The 26,729-nt window shown below is 42.5% G+C and overlaps 1 protein-coding gene across 1 annotated transcript in view; it reads right to left on the bottom strand.

Annotated features, from left to right (window-relative positions):
- The window catches only part of ZNF407 (zinc finger protein 407), a 509,082-nt gene that overhangs the window by 119,114 nt on the left and 363,239 nt on the right, over positions 1–26,729 (bottom strand). The window contains exon 8 of the mRNA XM_060244080.1: positions 17,049–17,227. Coding sequence (XP_060100063.1) covers positions 17,049–17,227 — 179 coding nt within the window. The remainder of the gene's footprint in view (positions 1–17,048; positions 17,228–26,729) is intronic.

Here is a 26,729-nt window from a genome sequence, read left to right as displayed (position 1 = left end):
CAGACAGATGAACTTTGAGGGAGGAGTAACAGAGTCCTGATTTCTGTAGAGAAAGCAAATAGTCCAGGATCATATTGAGAGGTGCTGATTCAGGAAGTAGATGGTTAGCAGCCGCGAACGAGGAGAAGCGTTTCCATTTCCGTTGGTAGGAAAGCCTTGTGGAGGGCTTCCTGGCATTGAGAATAACGTGGGCTACCTCTGCGGAGAGGTGGGAGGTCGAATTCTCCAGGCCGTAAGGGCCAGGACCTGAGGATTGTGGTGCAATATCTGACCGTTGGCTTGGGACAGGAGGTCGCTCGCGAGAGGGAAGCGACGGTAAGTGTGATGAGATAACTGGAGAAGTCTGGTGAACCATGGTTGCCGTGGCCACCAGGGGGCTACCAGGATGCAGTCCGTGCCGTCTCGTGTGATCTTCATCAATACCCGAGTCAGTAGAGGGGTTGGTGGGAAGATGTAGTAGAGAGGACCCTTCCATCTGTGTAGGAAGGCGTCGTTCCGCCTTCTGGAAAAGTAGCGCGGACATTTGGCATTGACCCTTGAAGCAAAGGCATCCACCTTGGGTGTTCCGAAGCATTTGAAAATGCGTCGAAGGTAGGTCGGATTGAGGGACCATTCGTGGTCGTCCAGACGAAACCTGCTCAGAGAGTCGGCCAGAACATTGTCGACACCTGGGAGGTGAACAGCGGTCAGGTAAATGTTGTGCTCCAGACACGATTCCCAGAGTGAGACGGCTATACGGCAAAGCCGGAGAGACCTGGTCCCTCCCTGCTTGTTGATATAGTAGACAGTTGCCATGTTGTCCGTTGAAATCTGGACATGGCTCCCGTTGATCAGCGGGAGAAAGGATAAGAGGGCCCTGTGCACGGCAATCAGTTCTAAGCAGTTTATGTGCATGGCCCTCTCGGAGGGGGTCCAAAGGCCTCTGACGGTCTTGTCCTCTAAGTGGGCTCCCCATCCCCACTTTGAGGCGTCCGTTGTCACAACAGCCACTGGAGGCGCCGGTAGAAACGGCCTGCCCGCAAGGAGGTTGCTGGGTACTGTCCACCACGTAAGGGATGAAAGTGCTCTCTGGGGGACCGTGAGTAAGACATTCTGCGGTTGCAACTGAGGATGGTAGGCTCTTACAAACCAAAGCTGTAGTTGTCGCATCCGTAGCTTGGCAAAGTGGATGACGGAAGTCGTGGCGGCCATGAGGCCCAGCAAGCGTTGTATTATGAATGCAGACTGGCAAGGCTGATGCTGAATTGACCTGGCTAAGGTGATGATAGTAATTGCTCGATCCCCTGGGAGGAAAGCACGGTGGAGAGAAGTGCGGAGGAGAGCCCCTATAAACTTGATGTTCTGGGTGGGCTCGAGATGGGATTTGGATGTATTCACACGAAGACCTAAGGAATCGAGAAGAGAGAGCGTTGTGCTGATATTGGCCTGCAACCGACGCTGAGTTGGTGCTATGAGAAGCCAGTCGTCGATATACGGGAAGACTGTGATGTCTCGAAGTCTGAGAGCCGCTGCCACCACCGCCATACACTTGGTGAATACCCTTGGCGCGGTGGAGAGGCCGAAGGGCAGGGAGACGTACTGGAAGTGGTCTCGCCCCATAGCGAATCGCAGATACTTCCGGTGATGAGGTCGAATTGTCACATGGAAGTAAGCGTCCTGAAGATCTAGGGAAGCCATCCAGGAATCTCTGGGAATAAGAGGCAGGATGGCCTGTAGGGAGATCATTCTGAACTTCCTGTATTCGATGAATTTGTTCAGCTTCCGAAGATCTAGGATAGGGCGCTTTCCTCCATCCCGTTTGGGGACCAGGAAGTATCTTGAGTAGAATCCCGTCCCTCGGTGTTGAGGAGGAACGGGTTCTATGGCATTCTTCTGGAGTAAGTCCAGAATTTCCTGCTGGAGGAGTGCAGATGGAGGGGTGGCTATGAAGTGGTGGTGGTGTGGTGGCGAAACGAACTCTATTGCATAACCTAGACGCACGATGGTAAGGACCCAAGAGTCGGTGGTGATGGAACTCCAGCTTGGGTAAAAAGGGGATAGTCTGGTCTGCCCGTTGGGAGAGTCAAAGAGACTGTTTGCCTGTCTGGGACTGCTTCTTAGAAGGCTGAGCCCGTGGCCTCTGATGAAAAGGCTGTTTCGGGAGGGGTTTCCTTTTCCAGAACTCCTGAGATTTAGGAGACCTTTGACGACGCTGAAAGGAAGGCTTCCAGGGTCTTTGCCTATTAGAGGGCAGGGAGATAGGTTGTGTGACGCCGAGACGTTTCGCTCTCTTACGGCCGTCATCGACCGATGCGAGGACCTCGTCCGTGGACGCATGGAATAGGCCCAGGCCATCGAAAGGAAGGTCCTCTATACGCTGCTTGATATCTGGCTGAAGGTTGGTAGAGCGGAGCCAGGCGTGGCGACGTAAGGCTACAGATGTTGCGAACACTCGGGAAGAACAGGAAACCGCATGGCGAATGGAGTTGATTTGTTGTTTGGAGACACGGGAAAGCTCAGAGACGAGAGACGAGACCGCTTTTTGAGATGAGTCAGGCATGGATGTGATATGCGGGGTGATCTGGTTCGCCAGGTTGAAGGTGTAAGCCGCAAAATAGGCCAGGTAATTGTTCAACTTGGAATTAGTTGAGGAAAAGCTATAGATCTTTTTAGCCAGAGTGTCCAGTTTCCGGCCTTCGCGGTCAGGAGGGACGGGGTGGCGAGATTGTTTGTTCTTGGTGGCGGAATGAACAACAATAGAGTTGGGTGCCGGGTGGGAAGCGAGGAATTTGCAGTCCGCTACGTGCACCCTGTAAAGAGAGTCCAGGCATCGGGAAAGTGTAGGGATCGAGGCCGGCTTGTCCCAGGCTTCTTGGAGGCCTTCAAGGTGTACAGGGAGCATAGGAAGCGTAGAGCTATCAGGGAAGTCTGCGCGAACCAGGTCATGTACGACATCCGAGATCTTAGGTGAGTCAGAGGACATAGGGATGTTTAGTGCGGAAGCCATGGTTGTGATGAGATTAAGGTAAGCCTTAGAACTGTCAGATGGTGAAAGCCTAGGAGGTTGGTCCGATGCGGGCGAGGCTGGGGCCTCCTTGGAGTCGGAGTGATCAGAAGTGTCTCTATCCGAAGTCGAGACGGGATGTTGTGGTGACTTGGGCTCGACAGGTGAAGGGTCCCGAGGGCGCTTAAGCGGCGAAGCAGGCGGTTTAGAAACCGATGCGGATGCTGTTCTCGGAGAAACTCGGTTCCGAGGAAGAACAGGAGGCTGCACAACATCGTGGGAACCGGGTGCAGTCTGGGAGTCGAAAGTGTCTCGGGTCCGAAGGGCTGCCGCATCATCTCGGGTGCGAGGGATAGGCTCTCTTCGGGGAGAGTAGTAATGTTGGTAATCCCCATAGCAATCCGGAGACAGGTGGCGGTGCAAAGGAGATCGCTGGTCGCGTGCACGATAATAGTCGCGGGGTCCGGGAGAATAATAGTCCCTGAGTCGAGGCATATAGACATCTCTGGGAAAGGACTCGGGATCGAAGTCGGAGAGATGCCTGTAGCTGTGGCGCGATGGCGAACGCAGGTACCGATGGTAACGTGAGTGAAGCCGAGGTGACGGAGACCGGGATGGAGAGCGGTCTCGTCGATAGTCGCGATGGTAGTCACCATACCGGGACCGGGAGCGATCGCGGCGAGAGTCATGGTAGTCGTCCCGATGCGGAGAGTTGGAACGATCTCGGATTGGAGACCTTGGACGAAGCGGAGACCGCGAGCGAGAGCGGGGCCGTGGAGATCGAGATCGGAGCCGATGCGAGGAGACTTGTGTAGAAGATTCGATGAGCAGTGGTGTTGTATTGTCCTTAGGCAATGGAGTTGTAGAATCCTTGAGCAATGGAGTTGTAGCGTCCTTCAGCACTGGCGTAGTGATGTCGAGGAAGGATTCTGGTCTGAGAGGTGGAGCCTCGGAGTCGAGGATATCACTAGGAGGAAGGCTGTGCACCGAGGGCGATCTAGAGCCAATCGGGATAACTTCAAGAGAAGGTTGAGTGAGGCGGGGCATTTCCGAGATGACATCGGAAGGAGCCGAAAGTTCGATAGGTAGGATCGGAGTCGACTGCGCAGAAGCCGCTTGTGCAGCCGAAGCAACCGATTGCGCAGCCGCCGAAGCCGATTGCGCAGCTGTAGCAAAGGCGGAAGTACTGGGATGCACGGAGGTAGAAGCCGACGGGTCGTGGTGCTTCTTAGGCGCCGAAGTGCTCGGACTGGATGTTTTCGGAGCCGAGTGTTCGCCCTGACGGGTTTGTTTAGGCGCCTTGTGCCCCTCAGAGTGTTTAGAAGCCTTTTTGTCAGACTTATGTTTCCTAGGTACAGTAGGAAGGGCCGACACTGCCGAATCTCCCACTCTAAATGGGGGAGGCGGCGGATCTGAGGTAGACATCCCACGGAGAGAGGATTCAATGAGGAAACTACGGAGACGAGCTGCTCTGTTCTTGCGCGCCTGCTTACCGAAGCAAGCGCAGTGGTGGCAGTTATCGGTTCTATGGGATTCCCCCAAACAAAAGAGGCAGAGCGAGTGACCGTCGGATGACGGGATTTTAGCAGCACACTGCCTGCACCTTTTAAAGGTGATTTTCCCTTCCATCCGTTCCGGACAGGGGAAGGAGGGAAGGGAGAGACGGGGTTGGGGGGGGGGGGTAGAAAGGAAGAAAGCAAAAGCGCAGAATTCGGGTTCTACCTTCTTTTTTTTATATATATATATTATAGGGACGAAGGAAATAGAAAAGGAGAAATAAGAGAGATAGTACGATACCAAGAGACGAGCCAGAGGAGGAACGCAACGAGGTAGGTGTTGTCCGGGCGGCGGAAGGGAAGAAACTGAGTGGAATGGGCGCTCTCCCCCCGCTCCAGGCATGCGCAGTCGCTGCCTGCTCCCCAGGGCGGGAGGAAAGCGCGCCAAAAGACGTTATAAACGAGCTATTGGAGCTCCGAGGTATGGATCCGTTGCCTGCGGCAAGACCCATGTGTGTGGGACTGCACAGAGACCACGAAGAAGATAACAAAGATCCATGTGTGTTTTATTCTTTTCCCTCTATCTGATCATTTCCAATTAAAACTACATGGATTAAAATTTAGTTTATCACACTTTGAATTATTCTGTGTTCTCTAATGGCTCTTCTCACGTGGTAGATGCATGTTTGTATAAACCTGGTGGAGTGTTCTCTTATGCCAGTGGCTTTTGTTATTTTCTTACAGAATGGAACCTGTCCTCAAACCTTCTTTGGGCTAAATGTGACACGATTCACATTATGAATTATCTTTCTCATATCACGGAGAAAGTAACTGGGAAAGAAGCTCTGCGATAATTTGGCCTAAAACAAATAAAACATTAATTAATTAACTTTCCATTTATATTCTGCCCATTCTAAATGGACACAGGGCGCCTAACAATCAAAATAAAACCAACTTCTCAGTTTCCGATATAAAATGATAAGACATAATAATGTACAATTTAAAACAAAATATTGGTGCTTTACAACATATTAAAAGCTTAGGTGACTCAGATCGTACTAGGCTTTCCATTTATCTGTTGGTGGTCCTTCTGGTGGAGTTGCCCAGCAGAATAAGAGTGGCAGCCTTCTTCCCTAGTTGTTATAGGCTTGTTTAAAAAGTTTGGTTTTACAAGCCCTGCAGAATTGGGAGAGATCCCGCAGGGCTCTTATGGCCTCCAGGAGAGCATTCCACAGCATTGGTGCTGCCACTGAGAAGGCCCTGGCCCATATAGAGCCCAGTCTGGCCTCCCTTGGTCTGGGGATGGACAGTAGATTTTGAGTTCCTGAACGCAGTGCTCTCTGGGGAACATATGGGGAAAGGCGGTCTCTTAGATAGACAGGTCCTCGGCCATATAGGGCTTTAAAGGTCCATACCAGCACTTTGAAACAGACTTGGTACACAATAGGCAGACAGTGCAGTTCTTTCAACACTGGTTGAATGTGCTCCCAACGAGGGAGCCCCATTAACAACCATGCTTCAGCATTCTGCACTAGCTGCAGTCTCTGAGTCAGAGTCAAGGGCAGCCCTTTAATCAAGTGATTCTACACAAGCTACTGTATGTGCTCTGGTTTCCCATTTTTAGTAAAGAAGACAACATGGATGCTTCCAGGCCTGTACAAGCACATAAATGGTGATGTTCCCTTCACTGTAGTCTGGCCCTGGCCTGGATTGCACAAGCTAGCCCAATCTTATAAAATCTTGGAGGCTAAGCACGGTCAGCCTTTGCTAGAAGTTTGATGGGTAACCCCCAAGAAATACCAAGGTCATGATGCAGAGGCAGGCAATGGCAAACAACCTCTGAAACATCTCTTGCCTTAAACAACAAGACCAGCTCACCACCTAGTGGTGCATAATGCTAAAAAAACTAGGACTTCTGGCTGCCTGACAATCTTAGCATCTCCTGGCTATGATACATACACTGTCATACAATAATTATTATCAAGATAAGTCTTTCCAAACTACAGCAAAATCCTTTATATATTTAATCAAGCAATTCTACACAGGTCACTGTACTTGAACATAATTATAAGTTAACATCATTATGAAACTATTAAAAGTTAAAAGATTAAAAATTATTAAACATTGGAGGAGATTCCATATTTAATCCTTTCCTGTTCTGATTCTAAAAAATAATATACAACAAAGAACAAAAATTTTAGATGTTAATACTTCACCAATAATTCATATTTCAATTTCATTTGAAAAGTCAAACAATAGACACAGAGCAATCTATAGAGAAATAACTGCTTTAAGTAACTGCTTTAAGAAGTGTGAGTTATGTCAGAGGAAGCTAAACTCAGATACACTAAAAGCTTAATTATCATATTCTCTGAAATCTGACTGAAGAGTAGAACAAGTTTACATTTGTCATTTCTCTCAACAGCTACTGTTTTACTACTATTGTTCAAATAAAAATGCTTCATTTTGTAGGTTAGTGTCAGGTACAATCAGATTTCTTCCTAGAGTGTTAGAATGTTTTCCAGCTAAAACTACAGGTTTTTCACTATTGTCAGCTTTTCCAGATAACAATTAACTAGGAAGGTACAATTAATATTTGGGAATATTCAGAATTCAATGAATAATGCCATCTTTGAAATATTCTAAATGTTTCTGAATATAATTCTAGATATTTGGATAATTACGGATAATTGGAATTCCACAGACTCATATAGAAGTGAGGGCCCTAAGATGTTTAGATCAATTTCGTAGGGCCTGTAAGACCCACCTTTTCAAGATGGTCTTCAACTAGTGACAGAATCAATGACAAAGCTAGGCATGCTGCTGGAAATGTTTTAATGTCTTATTCTTAGAAGTCTACCAAATCTAATGTTTATAACGCCATATTGTTATGTTATGTTAATTTTAATAATTTATAACTGTTTTAACCATGTTTTATAATGTAAAACCGATGTAATGTTTATTTTATGTTGTGAGCCGCCCTGAGCCCGCTCCGGCGGGGAGGGCGGGATAGAAATAAAAAATTATTATTATTATTATTATTATTATTATTATTATTATTATTATTATTATTATTATTATTATTATTATTATTATTATTATTATTATTATTATTATTATTATAGAAGGCAGATTGGATTGTCTGGGAAATTAAAGTACAACATATTCCCCTGACACCAAGGCTGGTGGGGGCCAGGAGCTGAGTGTCTCTCATGGAAGGGGGTGGGTGGGATGAAAGTGAAGGCTGCCTTTTCTGCACTTATGAAATCCAAAAGCTGGCACAGAAAATAAAAAGTCCTTTGCTGTTGATCTTTTCAAAGGGAAAGAAGACACAGCTGCTTTATATTTTCCCTCCTGTCCCTTTATCATTTGTAGTTGATTAATACTCTGCATTAGGGCTGTTTATCTTTTTTAAGCAGGAACTCCTTGGTATATTGGGCCACATCCCCCTGCTGTAACCAGTCCTCCAAGAGCTTACAGGGCTCTTCTTACAGGACCTACTGTAAGCTCTTGGAGGATTGGTTATATTAGGGGGGGTGTAGCCTAATATGCAAAGGAGTTCCTGCTAAGCCCTGCTCTGCATGCTGAAACACTACTCCCTGTATCCCAGTGCTACTGGGGGTAGTTGCATACCTTTCCAGCACCTGAACCACTGCATCCTGTTGCTACATTTAGGCAGCTAGAATGCTCCATGCAGTACATGCTATATGCCGTGACTCAGGACAATGCAAGTGCATGAGGGGAAAAACCTGTAAAACATACTGGGAAATGTGGGCTGTACAAGATCTTGCTCTGGTTTACCCATTCATTTTCTGTATATGAATGATGGGAACAAATGCATCAGTGACAATAATCCTTACGCACATATATGGAACCTGAGATTGTGATTAAACAAATATATTGAGTACCAAATTAAAAGGCCCATAGTCAAAACAGCTTTCAAGAACATAGACAAATACATAAATGGTAACACTGTGTTACACAGAGACACAAATTAATATTACCACCGATTTCTCCAGTAAAAACCCACAAAACATAAAGGAAAAAAGGGAAAGAGAAGAACAGGAAAACATGAGGGATAATAGACTCACAGAGCAAACACAAACAACCATCAAAAGTCATTCTAGAAAAGGAAATTGTTCATTGCTAATTGTCTATAGGATCCAGAAAAGTGTTTTTTAATGCTTCCAAGGATATCTACCAGCAGAAAATACTTTTCTCACCTCTCCTTCTCATACCAGCTCAACATGTACCCTGGAATCCTGTTGCTAGGGGCCATGCAGTCCCCAAGAAAAGGACTATGGCAATTTTGAGTTACCACAGGAAGGAGGTGATGGGGAAATTGCACACCATGGGCCACAATTCTTGCACCTCAGAAATGCCAGTTTGGATCCAAGTCACTGGTTCGAGCTGTAGATCTTTCAGTTCATGCTGACCCTGCTATGAAATTCTCTTTTGTTTGTTTTTGAAAAAGGCTGACTTTCCACCTTTCTTACAATTGATTAATTAGCTGCATATTCTAAAAGCTTCTAATAATTTAGTACTAAGGATCCAAAGTGTCAACTATATTAAAAAGTCACAGATGTCTTCTGCGAGCCAAAATAAAATATTGAAGTAATATTGCACATGTAATTGAAGTAATATTGCACATGCATACACACAAGGAAAATGAAAATGAAAATGAAAGGCTACATTTTTCCTATTGTCTTATGTCGACTTATCTATAACATATGTATCACTGGATTTTAGCAACAGTTGACAAGGTTTCTGTGATCACTGTATTTTGAAAAATATAATCATAACTTAGCATTTTAGAATTGTTGCTTGAGTGGGTGGATATAAGAATGAACAGCTGAACAAACTTCACCTAGTCTTAAGAGCTGCCAAGTTAAACTTTGTGCTGTATGATGGGTAATGGAAAGAAGATGCTTAATGAGAAATACTAAAATGTTCAGGATAATAAAAATGAACCATTATGGCCAAGTGATATAGTTACTAATAAGCATTTAACTTTACCCGCCTCTTGTTTCCTTTCCAAGTGGAGAATGATACTGACAATAATTACTTTGAACATATTATTCCTGATTTGGCAAAATTTGTAATCATACTTCAATATTTTCCAGAAATTTTGTTTCTGAAAAAAAGCAAAACAATATTTTCTAACTTCCATCTCTTTCTAAAATTTGTGTTAGAGTGAATTTATACCCCTTTGAACTAGGCAGTTAACCCCCTACCACGTCCATTACAATGCTGATTGGAAAGCATATATATTTAGGGGTGATATAATATAAAATGGTTTTCTGATGAACAGCTGAGGGGTGACTAATATAGTGACTTTTTTGGCTCTATGCTTAGTGATCTGAATGTGATGATAAGTCACAGATGCAAAGAGAAACTTACCACCTACTTGCTCAGCCCCAATTCCATGTTTTCCAGAATGTTCAAAGTTAGATTTATTTTAGTAACCTGTATACATTTGTCTAATTATGCCGGACAGCTCTTGTGCAAATCTACAATCTGCAGTGAAGTTCACTAGGACTGGATCTTGCTGAATCCTGCTCCACCAATGGACTATATCAATCATTTACCACACAAATTGTCTTGTCCACACAGGAAAATCCAATGGTGAACGACTTCTAGAACAAAACAGTAGCAGAAAATCTGATTGTATACAGCCAGTGTGATCTTGAGTGAGTCACTCTTTCTTAGCCTAACCAGGGTTGTTGTGAGATAAGAGGAGAACATGAAATTCATCTGAGCATCTTGCAGAAAGGTAGGGTTATAACACATTTTAAAAAGAATTTTTCATACTCCACTCTTCTTTTGTTACAAGAAAGTTTGAGTCAATGGCTTCTTTATGACCAACAAAATTTAATTCTGGGTATAAGCAACATCTGAGTGACTTAGCATGTGTAGATGTACACTTCTTCAGATACTTTGAAACAGAACTCCTCAAGTATTATAGACAGGTAGAGAGGGAGGGTGGTTGCCATGAGGGCTAATTATAGTCAAGATGCAAAAGTAACTGAACAATAAATATAACTAAGACTGGATTAAGGCAGGTGGTAAGACCTGTGAATAGCAGTATATTAGCATACAGATAATAAAATAACAACAGATGTGAGAACTAAGTTTAACTCCAGAGATTTAAAAAAAGTATTAAAGAAGACATGAACATATTCTACCAGGCATTCAATGACTTTCATCCCACCATCAACCTGACAATGAATCAATCTATGCAAGAAATACATTTCCTGGAAACTACTGTAAAAATACACGAAGGACATATAGACAGTATCTTATACCAGTAATCTACTGACCAACAAACATACCCACATACCTCCAGCTACCATCCTAAAACAATCCTTTCTACATTTAATTTAATATTTAGATTGATATACCTGCCCTTTCCCGCAAGTGGGCTCAGGGTGGCTTACAACAGAAATTTAGACACCTATTACAGATTAAAAATAAAACATCATAAAACATAACAATATAAAATAAATATAAATATAATATATACAATATAAATATAAAATAAAGGCAATACAGCATCACAAACAAAGATGGCAAGCCAAACAACAGCATATAGGCTGATATCTATCAACACAGCATAGTCACCATGATGATGATACCTTAATACCAAATGATAATCCCTTTAATACCAAAGGGATGCCTGCTGGATCAATTAAAAGCCTGGCGGAAGAGCTCCATCTTGCAGGCCCTGTGAAACCTCGTTAAGTTCCACAGGGCCTGGATCTCTAGTGGGAGCTCATTCCATTGGAATGGAAGATTTCCACTGAGAAAGTTCAGTTTCATATGCATCTTGACACTAACTAGCTTATTCTGGCGACTAACCCCTCACCTATATGTAAGGCTTGAGGAAGGCTGTTTCTATGTATCTGAAGAGGTGTGCATGCACACAAAAGCTTATACTCAGAATTAAACTTTTTTAGTCTTACAGGTGCCAGTGGATTCAAATTTTGTTCTATTGCTTCCAACCAATATGGCTACTTACCGGAATCTAGCTTATTTTGTTAGTCAGTGGATGAGCAAGAGACTAAGCAAAGTCAATGTAAATGTAAATGATAAAGTGGTTAATCTTACTCATCCATGAGATTTCTCAAGCCATTCCACACATTTCAAGTATATCTACCCAGTCATAGGGACTAGGACTTTAATACTGGATTGGGAATATGGTTTGATTTTTGGAATAAGAGCATTCTGATAACAAATCACATCTGAATCCCAGTAACATATTCAGGCAGTTTTAGTACAGAATTCTAAATTCAGCAGTTTTAGAACAGAATTCTAGAACAGAAATGATTCTATTTTCTTTATGTCAGGGGAGGGCACAAGGCTGGTGATCCTACAAAAACTATAAATGTGTTGTCTTGTTCTCAGCTGTACTGGTCTGGCCAGCCGGCCCTTTAAAATAATACAACTATTATTTTGCATGAAATCTTTTATCATGAAAAGGGAGAACTTTACTCATAATGCTAATAAAAACACTGGATTGGTATATTGCCAGTAATTAAGTGTTAAATGCTTTCAAGCCCCTCTGTTATACCAATAACCTAGTGTCAACTGAAGCTAAAAAGACACAATTTTGTGTGTGGTCTTCTGTTCTCATACAATTTCACAACATTTACGTCTTGCTCATAGCACTTTTCTGCCAAATCCAAGTGCATAGGCATTTGTGTGTATGTGTCTACTTTTTATATTTTTATTTGTCATTCGGAAAAAGCTAATGGGCATACTATAATTTTACTGTAAACTCACACTAGTTTCTCTCATATAAAGCAAAATCGCAGGAGATATAATTTAACCTGAGGTTATTCGATACCAAAATCAATAACTACAAATTAAGCAGGTTGTCAAGTATGGGGCATGTACGAATCTTACTTTCTTTAATTCATACTATAGTGAAACACATTTCTGGACTGATAATTTTATAGGTTTTCAAATTGTAAGTACAGATCCTAGTCGAAAAGTGAGGATTCCTCTCTAAAAGATTAGGAGCAGTGGGAATGCTTTAAAAAAACATCCCTTAGCTTAGTAAAATGGCTCAGACTTTTGTCATTTTTCTTAATTCCTTCAATTCTTAAAGGTCGTACAATACACATTAATTCAGTAAAATCTAAGTAAGCTACACTTGAGTACGCTAATAAAACAATTCTTGGGGTCATGGTTATATTCAGAAAGCAAAGAATTCATATCAGCATGATGCAACAAATGGAAATAGGCAGAGTTTCTAACAGGCATGGTTCCTTCCAGAATTAGGCAATCTGGTCTCTATGTGGATTTCAATTTAGCATGCCAGTCCCCAGGCAGGGACAGGGGATCCCCCAATTTGGGGGGCTCCTGTTCACTACCAGCTAGCTGGCCAACAGGGGAAAGCCTGCCCCCAAGAGTGACCATTGCAGCCACTCCTCTCCCCTCCTGCAAGATTTAAAAGTCCTGCCAGCTGATTGGCGGAAGCACGTGGCCTTTAAAACTTTGGAGGGGGGGAGCTGCCAGCTGCATGCCTGAACTCTAAGCAGTGAATTCACCACTGTGCGCAGCCTCTGCTTTTTCCAAATGGCCTTTAAAGGGTTCCTTAAAAAGCTGTCTGCAAGAAGTGTGTGTGTGTGTGGGGGGTGGTTTACACTTCTTCAGTGGCGGATTTGCTGCTTGGAGTTCAAGCATGCAGAGTGCCAGTTCCCAACACGATGATGTCACTTCTGTGATGTCATTGCATTGGGATGTCTTGGCCCCTTCCAGGAACACCTCCCAAAGTCCTCTGCCAGGGAGGAGGCAGGACTTGGCAAGCCTAGTTTCAACATGGTCATATATTTATCACATTACATGGAAATCTCCATTACAATGATAAATTATATGGGGTATTTTTGACAAAACTTTACATGTCATACTAATCACTCATACCAATCACACATACAAGACTGAATAGCGAAGGGCAGCAAAGCTATAAAGATAAGCCTGCTGTTTTCAACCCCTTTCACACTCCATTCTGTAGCACCCCTTTGAACAGAAAGGCCAATCAGGATAAAGTATGAGCTAGGACAGAGGTTCTTTTCAGTGCTGTTATGTAACACAAATGACAGTATGGCCTTGTGAAAAATTATATTGGATATTTTCCCTTATTCTTCCATAATTTCCATCTCCAGGGGTGAAACTTTCATGTGACAGTCCTCTGAGGGAGGCTATTGCTAGGTGGTCGAGGGCCTTGTAGTACAGATAACACTTATACAAACTTATGTGCAGTTGAAAACAATGAGCTACACACAGTTTAATGTTTCTGTGAAATATAAGTGATCAGTATCAGTGCCATGAAACCTAGCATCCTTCTTTAGAAACAGAAAAACATTTATGTAAAGTTTTTTATTTCAAGCACATGCTAAAATTACGATTCTACACAAGAGAGGAAAAGGATTCTCTGTCAATCAATACGACAAGCAATTGAAAGAGTGACACTAATAGCTATTACTAGAGTGAGCCTGTTTGAAGCAAAGCTGCTGCTATCTTTTTCTTTATAAAGAACACCAGTTGTCAAAAAACAAACAAACAAACTTCCCCAACTATTTTATCTAGCTTGGTGTCCAAGGTGCATTGGGCCAGAAGTGGGTCAGTAGCCATTTTCAGTATTAGTTCTAACAATAAGCTTTTAACATTTTTGTTTTGTTTTAGGACTTCTTTAAAAATCCAATTAAGCGTACAAATGTGTGGAATCTGGCATAGGAATAGAGAACTGACAGTGAAACTTCAACCACAGAAAGCTGAAATTTGAGCCAAGAGTGAGACCCTATACCTATTCTTTAGCAGCTTTGAGCAAGTTTATAAAACATATCATGCCATTTACCTAATGGAAAGTTGTCTTTGGTACATTAATGAGCATAACAGGATTTCCTATTTTCCAGATACAGAGAAGCTGAACATGATGAAATTAATCTGATCAGTGAAAATCCACATATTTCCCAGTTTCTTATTCACATTGGGCACAATTCTACCTCAGCTATGCACATAAAAGTCTTAGGAGTCTTCAACACAACTATGGACAGATTTTTACTCATAAAACCAATGGATGTATAACAGGAAATAAGGCCAGGGAAACGGATTTTTTTTTAAATAAGCAACGTTCTGAAAGAACTAAACAGAAATGGTTTAGGTTTGAGATTTTGTGTCTTCACTTGACATTCAAAGAATACAGCTTCCACTTGGTAACACAGTCATACTTTGATAAAGATCATATAATAGATCACACTATAACTTTTAGCAATCATTTCCCACCCCCATTAATAATTTGATGAATGTATCTGTCAAGAAGGATAAAGATCACAGTTTTATTTGGGTTTAACTACTTGAACTTTCAGGATTCTGTTCATGAATATTGCAACTGTTAACAACTGATAGGAACACAGTTTGCCCCATTTTGATGATGTAATCATATGGATATGTTTGCCTTTACAGCCTTGATTCATGCAGGTTGTGGATAGTGGAAAAGAAATTTACGTGGGGCAAAAATGAGTTGCAACCTTAAAAGAGTCAGGTTAGTAAAAATATTTTCCTAAAATTTATCAGAGTTTTCTGGAAACAATTAGCTACAAAAAGTTGAAATTAAGATGTGGGTGCCAAAGTGAAGCAGAAAGGAGAAAGGCCTCACTTAGTAATTGATGATTAACTGATTGACCCTCCATCAAATTTTATATTGCAAACGTGAGTAATAAAGCTGGAATGCCACCATAATGTCTGTAGCATTATGCATGTTGTAGACAAACTTTACTATACAAGTAGATGGGAAACTATTTTGGGACAATATATGCTGTAGGCAGAGTCTTGTTAAACAAATTGTAAAAAATGTTAGATGACTTTTATGATGAAATACAAAATTATTTGTTAGTTATTGCTGCTTTTTTGCTCACTCCTAAGCACTTTCTATGATATTTATGGTTATTATCTGTATACAAAAGCACAAATAATATTACTTATGTAGAGCAGTCACAGGGATTAAGTCTGCCAGGAAGTCACATTCTATTAACTGGAAATGCTGGCCCTTAATTCTCACTACACTGGGACTACCGATCAGTGATCATTATATGAGAATGAAGAGAGGGGCCCTTCAAGTGCTCTTTACTATGCTACAGAACTTACACCTAGCTCTGGAAACAGGTACTGGGAGCAAATTGTGACTCAATCTGAGACTTGCATGCAAGTGCAAATAGGGTTTGCAAAGTCCAATTCAAGAAATATCTGGGAATTTTGGGGGTGGAGTCAGGAGACATTGGGGGGTGGGGCCATAAGCAAAGTTTTGACAAGGACAATTGAACTCCAAGGAGAGTTCTGGCCACCACATTCAAAGGAACCATACACCTTTTAAATGCTTTCCCTACATTAGAAATCAAATGAAGGATAGGGGCACCTTCTTTTGGGGCTCATAGAATTGGAGAGCATTTTGAGGAGAGTCATCAGATGCTATGCTGAAAATTTGATTTATTTACCTCAAAAGACAGCCCCTCCAGAGCCCCAGATAGCCTCAGATCAATTCTCCATCTGGAGAGCTACCATTGGCCACCCCTGCCCTATGGGAATCAGTCTCCATAGGGAATAATGAAGTGCCCAGCAGACATTTCCCTCCCCACACCCTGTTTCTGATGACTTTGAAGCCGGGGATGGCCTGCTCCCACCTGGGGATTGGCTCCTCTACTCACGAGTTGCTGAACTTCCAACTTCTTCAAAGTAACACAGAGCAACCAAAGGTTCAAGTTTACCTTTCCTATGCAAACGACCTCTGAAAAGACTATGCAATCAACGGAGGGGCTGGGCTGCTTTCACAGTCACTGGGAGCAGCCATACTGTTTTGCCTGCTCCCCCCGCGCCCATTCAGCCTTAAAGACACAGACACCTATCCCAAGAGGAATCCTTTCCAAGTGGAATCTGAAGCCTCCAGAGGTGGAAAGGCATATGGTGGCTGTGGGGGCGGGCTTCCCCCTGCCGGCCAGCTGACTGGGATTGGAAAAGAGCCTGGGAAAGCGGAAGAATCCCCACTGGGACCTGGGGATTGGCAAGCCTATGTGCAAATAATGTGAATATATTATACACACACACAGCCACTGTGAAAACCATTTCTTTGTCAATACACAACTCTCTAAAAGTAAAATTATCATATATAATTTAGTTTATAATATAAGAAGAATGCGCTGAAAAATTGCAACCAGTTCATGGCAACCCCATCCATAGGGTGTTCCAGGCAAGAGACAAGGTTGCCATTGTCTTCCTTCATGTAGCAACCCCAGTCTTCCTTTGTGGTCACTCATCCAAGTACAGTATTAACCATGCCCAGTCATACTTATTTTCCAAGCTGTAACAAGCCCAGGCAGCTAATGGAGTACCTCTGTTTAACACATTAGTAACAGAACACTAAAGCAGACTGGAATTCATACCATAACTTGCCTCTTTCTTAGCCAGATTCAAGCGTACCATGCTAAAAAGTGCTTTCTTACAACAACCATTTTTAAGTGCCCCCATTTTGGAAAGATGAAGCATCTGACAACAACAACATCAAATATACTTACCAGCATGCAGGTAAGCTAGGTCAGGGTTTTCAATATCGGGATGCAGCTCTTTCAGGTGATTGCGAAATTCCACTGGGATATTGGTACCATATTCACACTTGGGGCAGTTATACATCTTCACTCCTTCATGTTTGCCTGTGTGTAGGATATGCTTGCGGATATTTTCAGCACAATTAGACCTAAAATGCATAAAGAAATAATTCAGTTATATTATACATGAACACTTAAGATGCTGAATGGAATATATTAGGCTTCCCACAGTTATGTTTAGAGTAATTCCCCATTATACGACTGATACTGAACTTAACCAAAGATTCTGAGAAAACACATTTATGGGAAAATTTTGCCATATATTTTTTTTAAAGTTTGTCTTACACTTTTTAAAAATGCCTTTGAAATAATTTCTTTTTGGAATGAAGTTTGTGAATGCAAATATTCTCTGTGAACTGATACTGGTATTCCCTTAAAATACTTGGGATTGGGAACATCTGTTGTTGTTCCATGAAAGCTTGTAGAACATGAAGCCTGCACATATATTATACTGACCCTGTGGGCAAACAGTTCATTCCAATACTCCAAAAACGTAGAGAGAATAAAGATTTTTAAAAGCTTTAAAACAGCATTTTAATTGTTTTAATTTGTAAATAGTGAACATAAGTGTAGAGGAAAGGGTTTGCAATGACCAAGATGAAGCAAGAGAGCACAGTAACATCACAGAGGCCCGTGGGGCAATAAAAGGTTGTGGGCAACTAGCTTAGCCTTCAGTAAACAGCTTGGAGAAGGGATATGGATCCAAGGTATAGCATCTGCTTTGTATGCAGAAGGTCCGAGGTTCAGTCTCTGGTATCTCCAAGTTAAAAGGACTGGCTAGCAAGTGATGTGACACCCTGGAGAGCTGCTGTCAGAGTAAACAAGACTGACCTTGATAGAATAGTGGTCTGATTCAGTACAAGGGAGTTTCATGTTTTTTTGAACATATTGTCACAAACCTAAAATCATCTGTACTTGTTGCTGAGGTTACTGAAATATGATTCATCACATCTCTACATTGTCAGGCAGCCAAAGATGAATTTATGAACAAGCTAACTAAGCCACAATTTAGGGCATAAAATTACGAGGGGTCTTAAAACATTAACAAGTATGAAAATTACTATATAACAATTTTTAGAAATGCTATGGAACTTATTGACATACTCAGAGCCTAAGCGTGTCTAAATCCAGCCTTGTGTACAGCCTTTGGAACCATTTACCTTCAGCACATTTTATACAAATACACAATGTTGAAATACTCTCAGCTTCCCACAATAAAGGCTACATCAATTTCCAATTTTGACATATTTATTTCCTTTGCTGTCCCCACCCCCAAAATTGAACCCAAACAAATGGAAACCATATAAACTAAGCGTTTGCCCCCTGAATCTGTTAAATATCTTCATTATGTTGTATGATAATTTACTGCTCACTCTCCACCTATATGTATAGAGTGGTAATTTCCATTTTTGTTTCTGTCCCTGTCTGAACTCTAATTGGCCCTTCCTGGCAACTAAACAACAGACGCACACCCCGTCTTTCTATATGTAATGGTTGAGGAAATTCTGTATCTAAAGATGTGTGTTTCCACACAAAAGTTTATACCTTGAATAAAACTTTTTTAGTCTTAAAGGTGCCACTGAATTCAAACAAATGTGAAATAGAATTCCAAGCACATTTTGCTCATAGGGGCCTGTTCAAGGCCTTTGCAAAGAAGCTCTGCCAACTGGCTCCATGTAGCCTCTTCATTTGCCCTTTATTTTTTCATTTTATTCCATTTTTTTTTTGCTTGGGGAAGCTGCCTTTCTCTTATAGTGCAAAGTGATTTCTAGATAATACACAATATAGTACTGAAGAGGAATCCTTAAAACAATCCTTAAAACAATCACCAGAGACAAAATAAAATCACAGAAAGAGCCTACAAAATAGTTCTGCATTATATATTCTCCTAAGAGAGCAATGATGCTGCTGGTTTGCCATACAGCAAAGTCCATTCTAAAGAACTGCAGCTGTCACAACTTGTGTTCCCACAAAGAAGAAACAGAAAGGTAATGTTGCAGGTGTAGAAATAAAATAGACTGGCCAGGCCATAGGTCTATGCCTAATTTAGGGTTGCCAGGTCTGTGCTGGAAAACACTTGGACATTTTGGGGGTGGGACCAGGAGAGGGAGGGATTTAGGAAGGGGAGGGGTGTCAGCATGGGACAATACCATAGAGTCCACTCGTTTTCTCCAGTGGAGTTGATCTCTGTCTGCTGAAGATCAGTTGTAAACGCAGGAGATCTCTAAGCCCCACCTGGAGGCTAGGGTTGCCAAGTCCAATTCAAGAAATATCTGGGGACTTTGGGGGTGGAGCCAGGAGACTTTGGGGGTGGAGCAAAGATCAAGGCTGTGACAAGCATAATTGAACTCCAAAGGGACGGCACACCTTTTGAACTCCAAAGGGACGGCATCACATTTAAAGGGACGGCACACCTTTTCAATTCCTTCCTTCCATAGGAAATCATGAAAGATAGGGGCACCTTCTTTTGGGGCTCATAGAATTGGACCCCCTGGTCCAATCTTTTTGAAACTTGGTGGGTATTTTGGGGAGAGGCACTAGATGCTATACTGAAAATTTGGTGCCTCTACCCCAAAAAACAGCCCCCCCAGATACCCACAGATCAATTTGCCATGATTTTCTATGGGAATAAATCTCCATAGGGAATAACAGAGTTCCCAGCAGACATTTCCCTCCCCCGCTTTCTGACGACCCTGAAGCGGGGGGAGGGCCTCCAAACCGGGGGATCCCCTGCCCCCACCTGGGGATTGGCAACCCTACTGGAGGCTGGCAACTCTAGCACAATTAAAACTTTGGTTAGGCTGTTTGAAAATTTTGGTCAAGAAGGAATTATATACAAGTAGTCAGAAACAGACGTTCCAGTGTTATAAAGCAAGATGCAGAGTTCCTGTGAAATCACACAAAGGTTGCTTCCTGTAACCCTGTGTTCTAGGGTTATCTTACTGAAACAAAGAAGTGCCATTTTATTCACCTGTGCAAAACCGTGAGGCTCTGTCACATAGTGTAACCAAAAAGAGGAAGTATCTGTTTTTTGTACCAAGGTATAAAATAAAATGTCACTGTTTTCAGGAGTCTTCACTAATGCTCTTTGAGTGACAGCGCTCAGCTACTAACAGCTGTTAGCTTTGATAAAGATTCTCTTTCTTCAGATTCCAAATCCAAATTGATCTATCATGGTTTTTCTGCCACACTGAAAAAAGTGAAGCTGCATGGGCTTATACAGGAATTTGATCTAACAACAGAGTAATATGACTTACATTGCTATCCTAGCAGAATCATACTGTTTTAAGCCCGCTGACTTCAACAGACATAGAAAGCTGTAACTCTTTTTTAGGATTACAGTATAAGATTACTAGATTCAGTTAGCAAATGGGCATTTAACAAGTAGAGTTCCCAAGTTAGTTTCACAGGAAGTCCCATGTAGAGCACAATGTCATTGTCCTCCAGGCTACAGTAACATGGATCAGCATGGCTAGATTGACTGATACAGTCCCTTCCACCAATTGCCAACTAGAATCATTCCATTCTGTCTGGATTCAGTTTTAGCTTGTTTTCCTTTAGCCACCTGGTCACAGTATCCATATCAAGATCATGTTCTTAGTAAATGGGATTTCCATCAAGATTTTGCAAAATGTTCATTTTAAATCTCCATTCTGGCTTTGATCCAAAGTTCATACCAGTGTGCACCTGTCTCTATCACCAGTGTCCCCTCTAAGCTGAGTTAGCGTGAGCTAGCTCACAGATTTTTAGCTTCCAGTTCACACATTTTTGTCTTCACTCAGGAAGGATGACCCCAGAGCACACTAATTTATGCAGTAGCTCACAACTTTAATGCCAGTACCTCACAAAGTAGAATTTTTGCTCACAAGACTCTGCAGCTTAGAGGGAACATTGTCTATCACATGCATAGGTTTTTTGTTTCATTTCCATAACTAAGCAGTTTTGTGCATGAAGAACATATGTACAAAAATGCCCCCTTCCACTTTCTGTTCAATCAGATGTGCCTTTGTGCACAGAAAATCTCAGTAAGGGAATAACAGGTAGTACTGTGCAAACAGCTCCTAAAACAAGTTATGCTTTGGAAATTTGGGGTACACATGAATGTATCGTGTCAGCAGCATTTTTTCTTTTTATTTGTAAACATAAACTCAATGTGTAAATGAATATAATTTAAATGCATATAGTTTGTAATGTTTAGAAAAAGTTATCAAGGCACTCACATGGAAAAACATATGTAATCCCCCCCCCCCAATTGAAAACTAGAAAGAACAAAATTGCAAGGACAGAAATGAGGGCATACTTGGTGGTCTAGAAGTTTTAACAGCATTCTGGACATTTAAAAAAGGTCTTTGCTAAAATAACAAACTCCCTAACATATCTGCAAGAGGTGGGTCTATTAAACACTGGAGTTCAGTCCTGTCCTGTATGGAGTGATCATCTCAAGTTGATATCTGCCTTATGACAGTGTCTAAGCTTACCTTCTGTCATAGACATCTGCTATATAATAATTTGCTACCCAAATATTAGAGAAGACACTTATCATATTCATTATAATTAAAAGGAAATGCTGGTCCTCAGTTCTCTCATGCATGTGTGTACGGCAACTCATTGGTATGCTGAAAATGAATGCTTTTTAAGCAACAGTTTTATAAGTGCTACTCTAATGAAAACAGAAAATCACAAGGGTTGCTTCTAGAACTGCATTTTAATAGATCATTTATTAAGACTGAAAATGAATGAGTGCTAGGAAATGAAATGACTGCAAGACTTTCATAGGCTTATATTTAAATTATGGTCCCTTGCTTCTTCAAACGTCCCTCCCAAAGCTAATTTTGGTATCACATAGTTCTGCTGCAATATATTCAAACATCTTTATATTTGGAACTCTCAATCTCCCCTCTCTCCACACAATTGTCCTTATGATCTGTTATTCTGAGACAATGGTAAATTAGAATGCCCTTAACAATGTTTATGCATTGCATGGCTAGGACAATTCTTCTCATTGCATCAAAACTGGGAACCACCTCCAGACACTAATCTTGGGCTCTGCCAATAGTGAAGCAAAAGTGGGGCGACATGATTTTTATGTATGATCAGATAGGAAATGTTTCTAAGTAACATAATATGCCTGTGGGGGTGGGGAATCCTGAACATGAAGGCAAGTCCTGGAGATGTCTGGCAAACTCTTTTAAGAACAGACCTGTTGTCTCAGATCAAAAACCCATCTAATCTAGCTACTTCACACTCTGATGCCCATGACAAGCCTGCAAGAAGAGTATGAGGCAACAACTCCCCATCACTACTGCATCCTGGGAATAAGTATTCAGTGGCATAATGCTGAACATGGAGATTTCACTGAGGCATCACCTGACTTCATGAACTGGTCAAGTTTCCTTTTAAAACTATCAAAGTTAATGATCATCATGTCATATTTTGGTGGCAATTTTTTTTTTAAAAATTGTTGGGCGACATCAATTCCTTTTGCTATGGGAGAGGGAGAGAAAAAGATCTTATCATTTTTCTTTATACTATGTACCATTTTATAAACCTATAACTCTTCCCCCTCTGCTGCAGTTACCTTTGTCTTTTCTTCAATGGGCACTGTAAACCAAATTTACATGCCAGAATACAAACTTTGGAAAATTGATGCTATGGTCAAAGATTGCAGAAGTTCTACATTGTTCATTGTGACAGAGTTCATGAGATACAAGACGGTAGACCTACTTGTATGATGTAGCATCAACTATCTATAATAAAAGCCCTTTTGTCTTTGCAAAACTGAGCAATTTGATTGGTGGGACTGGGTGGGACTGTGATACATCAACCTTTGGTCCATCAAACCATCAATCAATTGTTCTTGTGTCACACTGGCTGACTCCTGATTGTTTGGGACTGGGTGGGACTGTGATGCATCAACCTTTGGTCCATCAAACAATCAATCAATTGCTCTTGTGTCACACTGGCTGACTCCACTGTCCTCCACCCACTGCTGTCTCCATGACAGAGGAGGATACGCCCTCTTTGGAAACTGCTAGGCAGTGGCTACTGCTAGGTAACTAACCTTGCTTCTCTCGGTAAAAAGCAACCAAGCTTAGTTCTCTCAGTAAAAGGTGGTGGGGAAAGCCCTTTCAAGTCTTATTTTGCCATTTGAGGGAGACTCATTGGTTGACTCAACTCTTCTCTCCCGCCTGGGTGGCTGTTGCTAGCCAGGCAAGCTGCTTCTTTCAGTCAAAGGCAACCAACCTCAGTTCTGGCAGTTTATGGCTCTCCCTACTCTCCCATTGGCTAAGCTGCCTGTTGTTTTGCTTTGCAGAGGAGAGAAAAAAGCCTTTCCTCAACCAGCTGAGGGATGGAGGAAGAGGGAAAGAGCCATAGAGAAACCCTTCTCATGACTGGCTGAGGATTCCTCCCTATCTTCCTCTAGAAGCAAAATGCACAGAGACAGGGGAAATGGCATCCTAGAGCATCGGGCCAGATACAGAGAGAGATAGAGAAGGAAAGTGAGAGAGAGAGACAGACTGAAGTCCTGTGCTTAAGACCAACAAAGAGAGGGAGTATTGGTCTGAAAAGTATCATCACAGACCTCTGAGGCAGAACTCACTGGGGCCAATCCTGACTAGGGATGCCAGTTCCAGGTTGGTGGGAAATTCCTGCACATTTTGTGGTGGAGTTTGAGGAGGGTATAGGAGTTAGGGCTTCAAAGTGGGGTCTGCCAGACCCAAGTTCTTGCTGTAGAAGCTGACTGGGTGATTTCAGACCACTCACATACTTTCAGCCTAACCTGCTTCACAGGGTTGTTGTTCAGAACAAAGGGGATAGAGGAGAATTATGTACACTACTTTGGTTCCCCCCACTGTGGAGAAAGACTGTCCTTTTCCTATTTTAGAGGCTGCAGGGAGGAGGAAGGCAATGGAAAGCTGAAGTCAGAGGGGCAGATAAAGGGAAGGAGATAGGGTTGCAAACTCCAGGTTAGGACATTCCTGAAGATTTAAGGGGTTGGGCCTGAAGAGGGTGGGGTTTTAGGAGGGGAGAGACCTCAGACAAGTACAATGCCATTTCTTCCTGGGGAATCACTTTTGCCAATCTCCAGGTGAGGGCTGGAGATCACTCAAAATTACAACTGCTCTCCAGATGACAGAGATTAGCTACTCTTGAAGTGTGGGGGGAATGAATGCCTTCACTTGGGTGGGTGGGAAGACAACAAGGGTGGGGGGCACTCACCCATAGTCTCTTTCTAGAGCCCATTGTACTTTCCTCCACAATAGGCCTTATTCATCCAGTGTGGACTCTTAAAGCCTAACTTATGAAGTTCTTTCTGAAGAACATGTTTATAAGATATTTTCAAAAACTAAAAAATTAACATCGCAATTTTAGTTGACATTTGAACTTAATAAAATATATTCAATACTTCTTGAGTAGTCAGAAGTTGCTAGAAACAGAATGTCTTGAAAAGAAGGAGCTGCATTCAGAAAAGTTTAAGCCATTTTGATTGCCCTACATGGAAACCGAGATGTGATACCCATTTTAAACAACTTCTCCTTTCATTTATGAAGTTTCTCAAAATCCAACCTCCCATATTGTGGGAGGTTCCAACATCCAGGCTTTTATAACTTTCCACTGTACATTTCGCTACTCTTTTCCTTTCCTTCTGGAGCCCTCTTTCTCCTCCTCATTTTTCTCCCCTTTAACTATGCTCCTGACTTTTTCCTACTCTTCCAGTTTCTCCATGAACCTGGAGAAGTTCTGATTTTATTGTTACAAAACCAATGTGGAAAAACAATTGCATGCAGCAAAAATATCTTCAAAAATTTCCAGCCCTTTAGATGTGAGGCTGGAGGTTCCTATATATTCTAAGGGGCTAGATTCAAGGTGGGAAGGTTCTTACTTAGGCACATTTCAAAATATTATGGGAGAAGGGTCTAAACTGAGGCCGCTAGTCAAGCTGTTTCCCTTCAGACATAACTAGTTCCCCAGCCTCATTAGCTCCTCTTGAAAACTCACAGAATCTTTCAAATTCAGTGTTACCAGCAGGGCAGAATCTAGGGGGAGGCAGAGGGGGGAGCACCAAATTGGGTATGGAGTCCATTATATTCTATGGGACCATAAGATATAATGGCCCATAAGGGGGGCGCCATTTTTAATTTTGCCCCCTCTCCCCCCAAAAAATGTAGATCCAGTCCTGGTTACCAGAGACTTTCTTGAAGAAAAAAAAATCGAGTCCAGCAGCACCTTTAAGACCAACAAAACTTTATTAAAGGTATGAGCTTTCATGAGCAGGCACTCTTCCTCAGCTCATACATTGAATAAATTATTGTTGGTCTTCAAGGTGCCACTGGATGCAAAGCTGGTTCTACTTAGGGTTGCCAAGTCCAATTCTAGAAATTTCTGGGGATTCTGAGGGTGGAGCCAGGAGCACGGAGCATAATTAAACTCCAAAAGGAGTTCTGGCCATCACATTTAAAGGGACCGCACGTATTTTAAATTCCTTCTCTCCATAGGAAATAATGAAGGATAGGGGCACCTTCTTTTGGGGTTCACAGAATTGGACTCCTTGGTCCAAACTTTTTGAAACTTAGGGGGTATTTTGGGGAGAAGTACTGGATGCTATGCTGTAAATTTGGTGCCTCTACCTCAAAAAGCAGGCCCCCCAGAGCCCTAGATACCCGCGGATAAAATCTCCATTATTTCCTATGAGAATAAATCTCCATAGGAAATAATAGAGTTCCCTCCCCTCCCCCTGCTCTCTCTCTCTCTAACTCACACACATGCTTAACTGTCTCTGGCACCTCCACAACGAGGTCTGGAAAGTACAGGGGCTACGCCGCTCTCTTTTACACACATACACTCACTTGTCTGAAACAAAAGCAAAACAGAGGGGCTGCACTCTGACGAGGTCTGCTGTTGCTAACCCTTCTCCATGAAGTACTTCCTGTTTCAATTTAAAGGTACACACACATTTTAAAACCAGACCTGTTTGCAGGTCCTGCCAGAGATCTAGAGGTACATGGTGGCTGTGGGGGAGGGGCTGTGGTGGCTGGGGGCAGGGAGAAGCCTGTAAACTGGGGGAATCCCCTGCTGGGACCTGGGGATTGGGAAGCCTAGTTTTACTGCTTTAAACCAACAAGGCTGCCCACCTGGATCTTTAAAGGAGAATTGAAAGGAAAGGAGAAGCTACAGAAAACCGTATCTCAGTGGAAGGTGGTGTTATAGCCAGGGGTCATTTTGTAGAAAAATAGGTGGTGGAGCTCATTAGCATAATGAGAGCCAGTTTGGTGTAGTGGTTAAGTGTGCGGACTCTTATCTGGGAGAACCGGGTTTGATTCCCCACTCCTCCACTTGCACCTGCTAGCATGGCCTTGGGTCCGCCATAGCTCTGGCAGAGGTTGTCCTTGAAAGGGCAGCTGCTGGGAGAGCCCTCTCCAGCCCCACCCACCTCACAGGGTGTCTGTTGTGGGGGAGGAAGGTAAAGGAGATTGTGAGCCGCTCTGAGACTCTTCGGAGTGGAGGGCGGGATATAAATCCAATATCTTCTTCTTCTTAAGGAAATGGCAAACCACTCCGGTATCCTTGCCAAGAAAACCCCATGAACAG

This window comes from Heteronotia binoei, chromosome 7 (genome assembly GCF_032191835.1).
Source record: "Heteronotia binoei isolate CCM8104 ecotype False Entrance Well chromosome 7, APGP_CSIRO_Hbin_v1, whole genome shotgun sequence".
Lineage (NCBI taxonomy): Eukaryota > Metazoa > Chordata > Lepidosauria > Squamata > Gekkonidae > Heteronotia > Heteronotia binoei.
The sequence above is the reverse complement of the archived record's forward strand: the minus strand, read 5'-3'. Positions and strand labels throughout refer to the sequence as shown.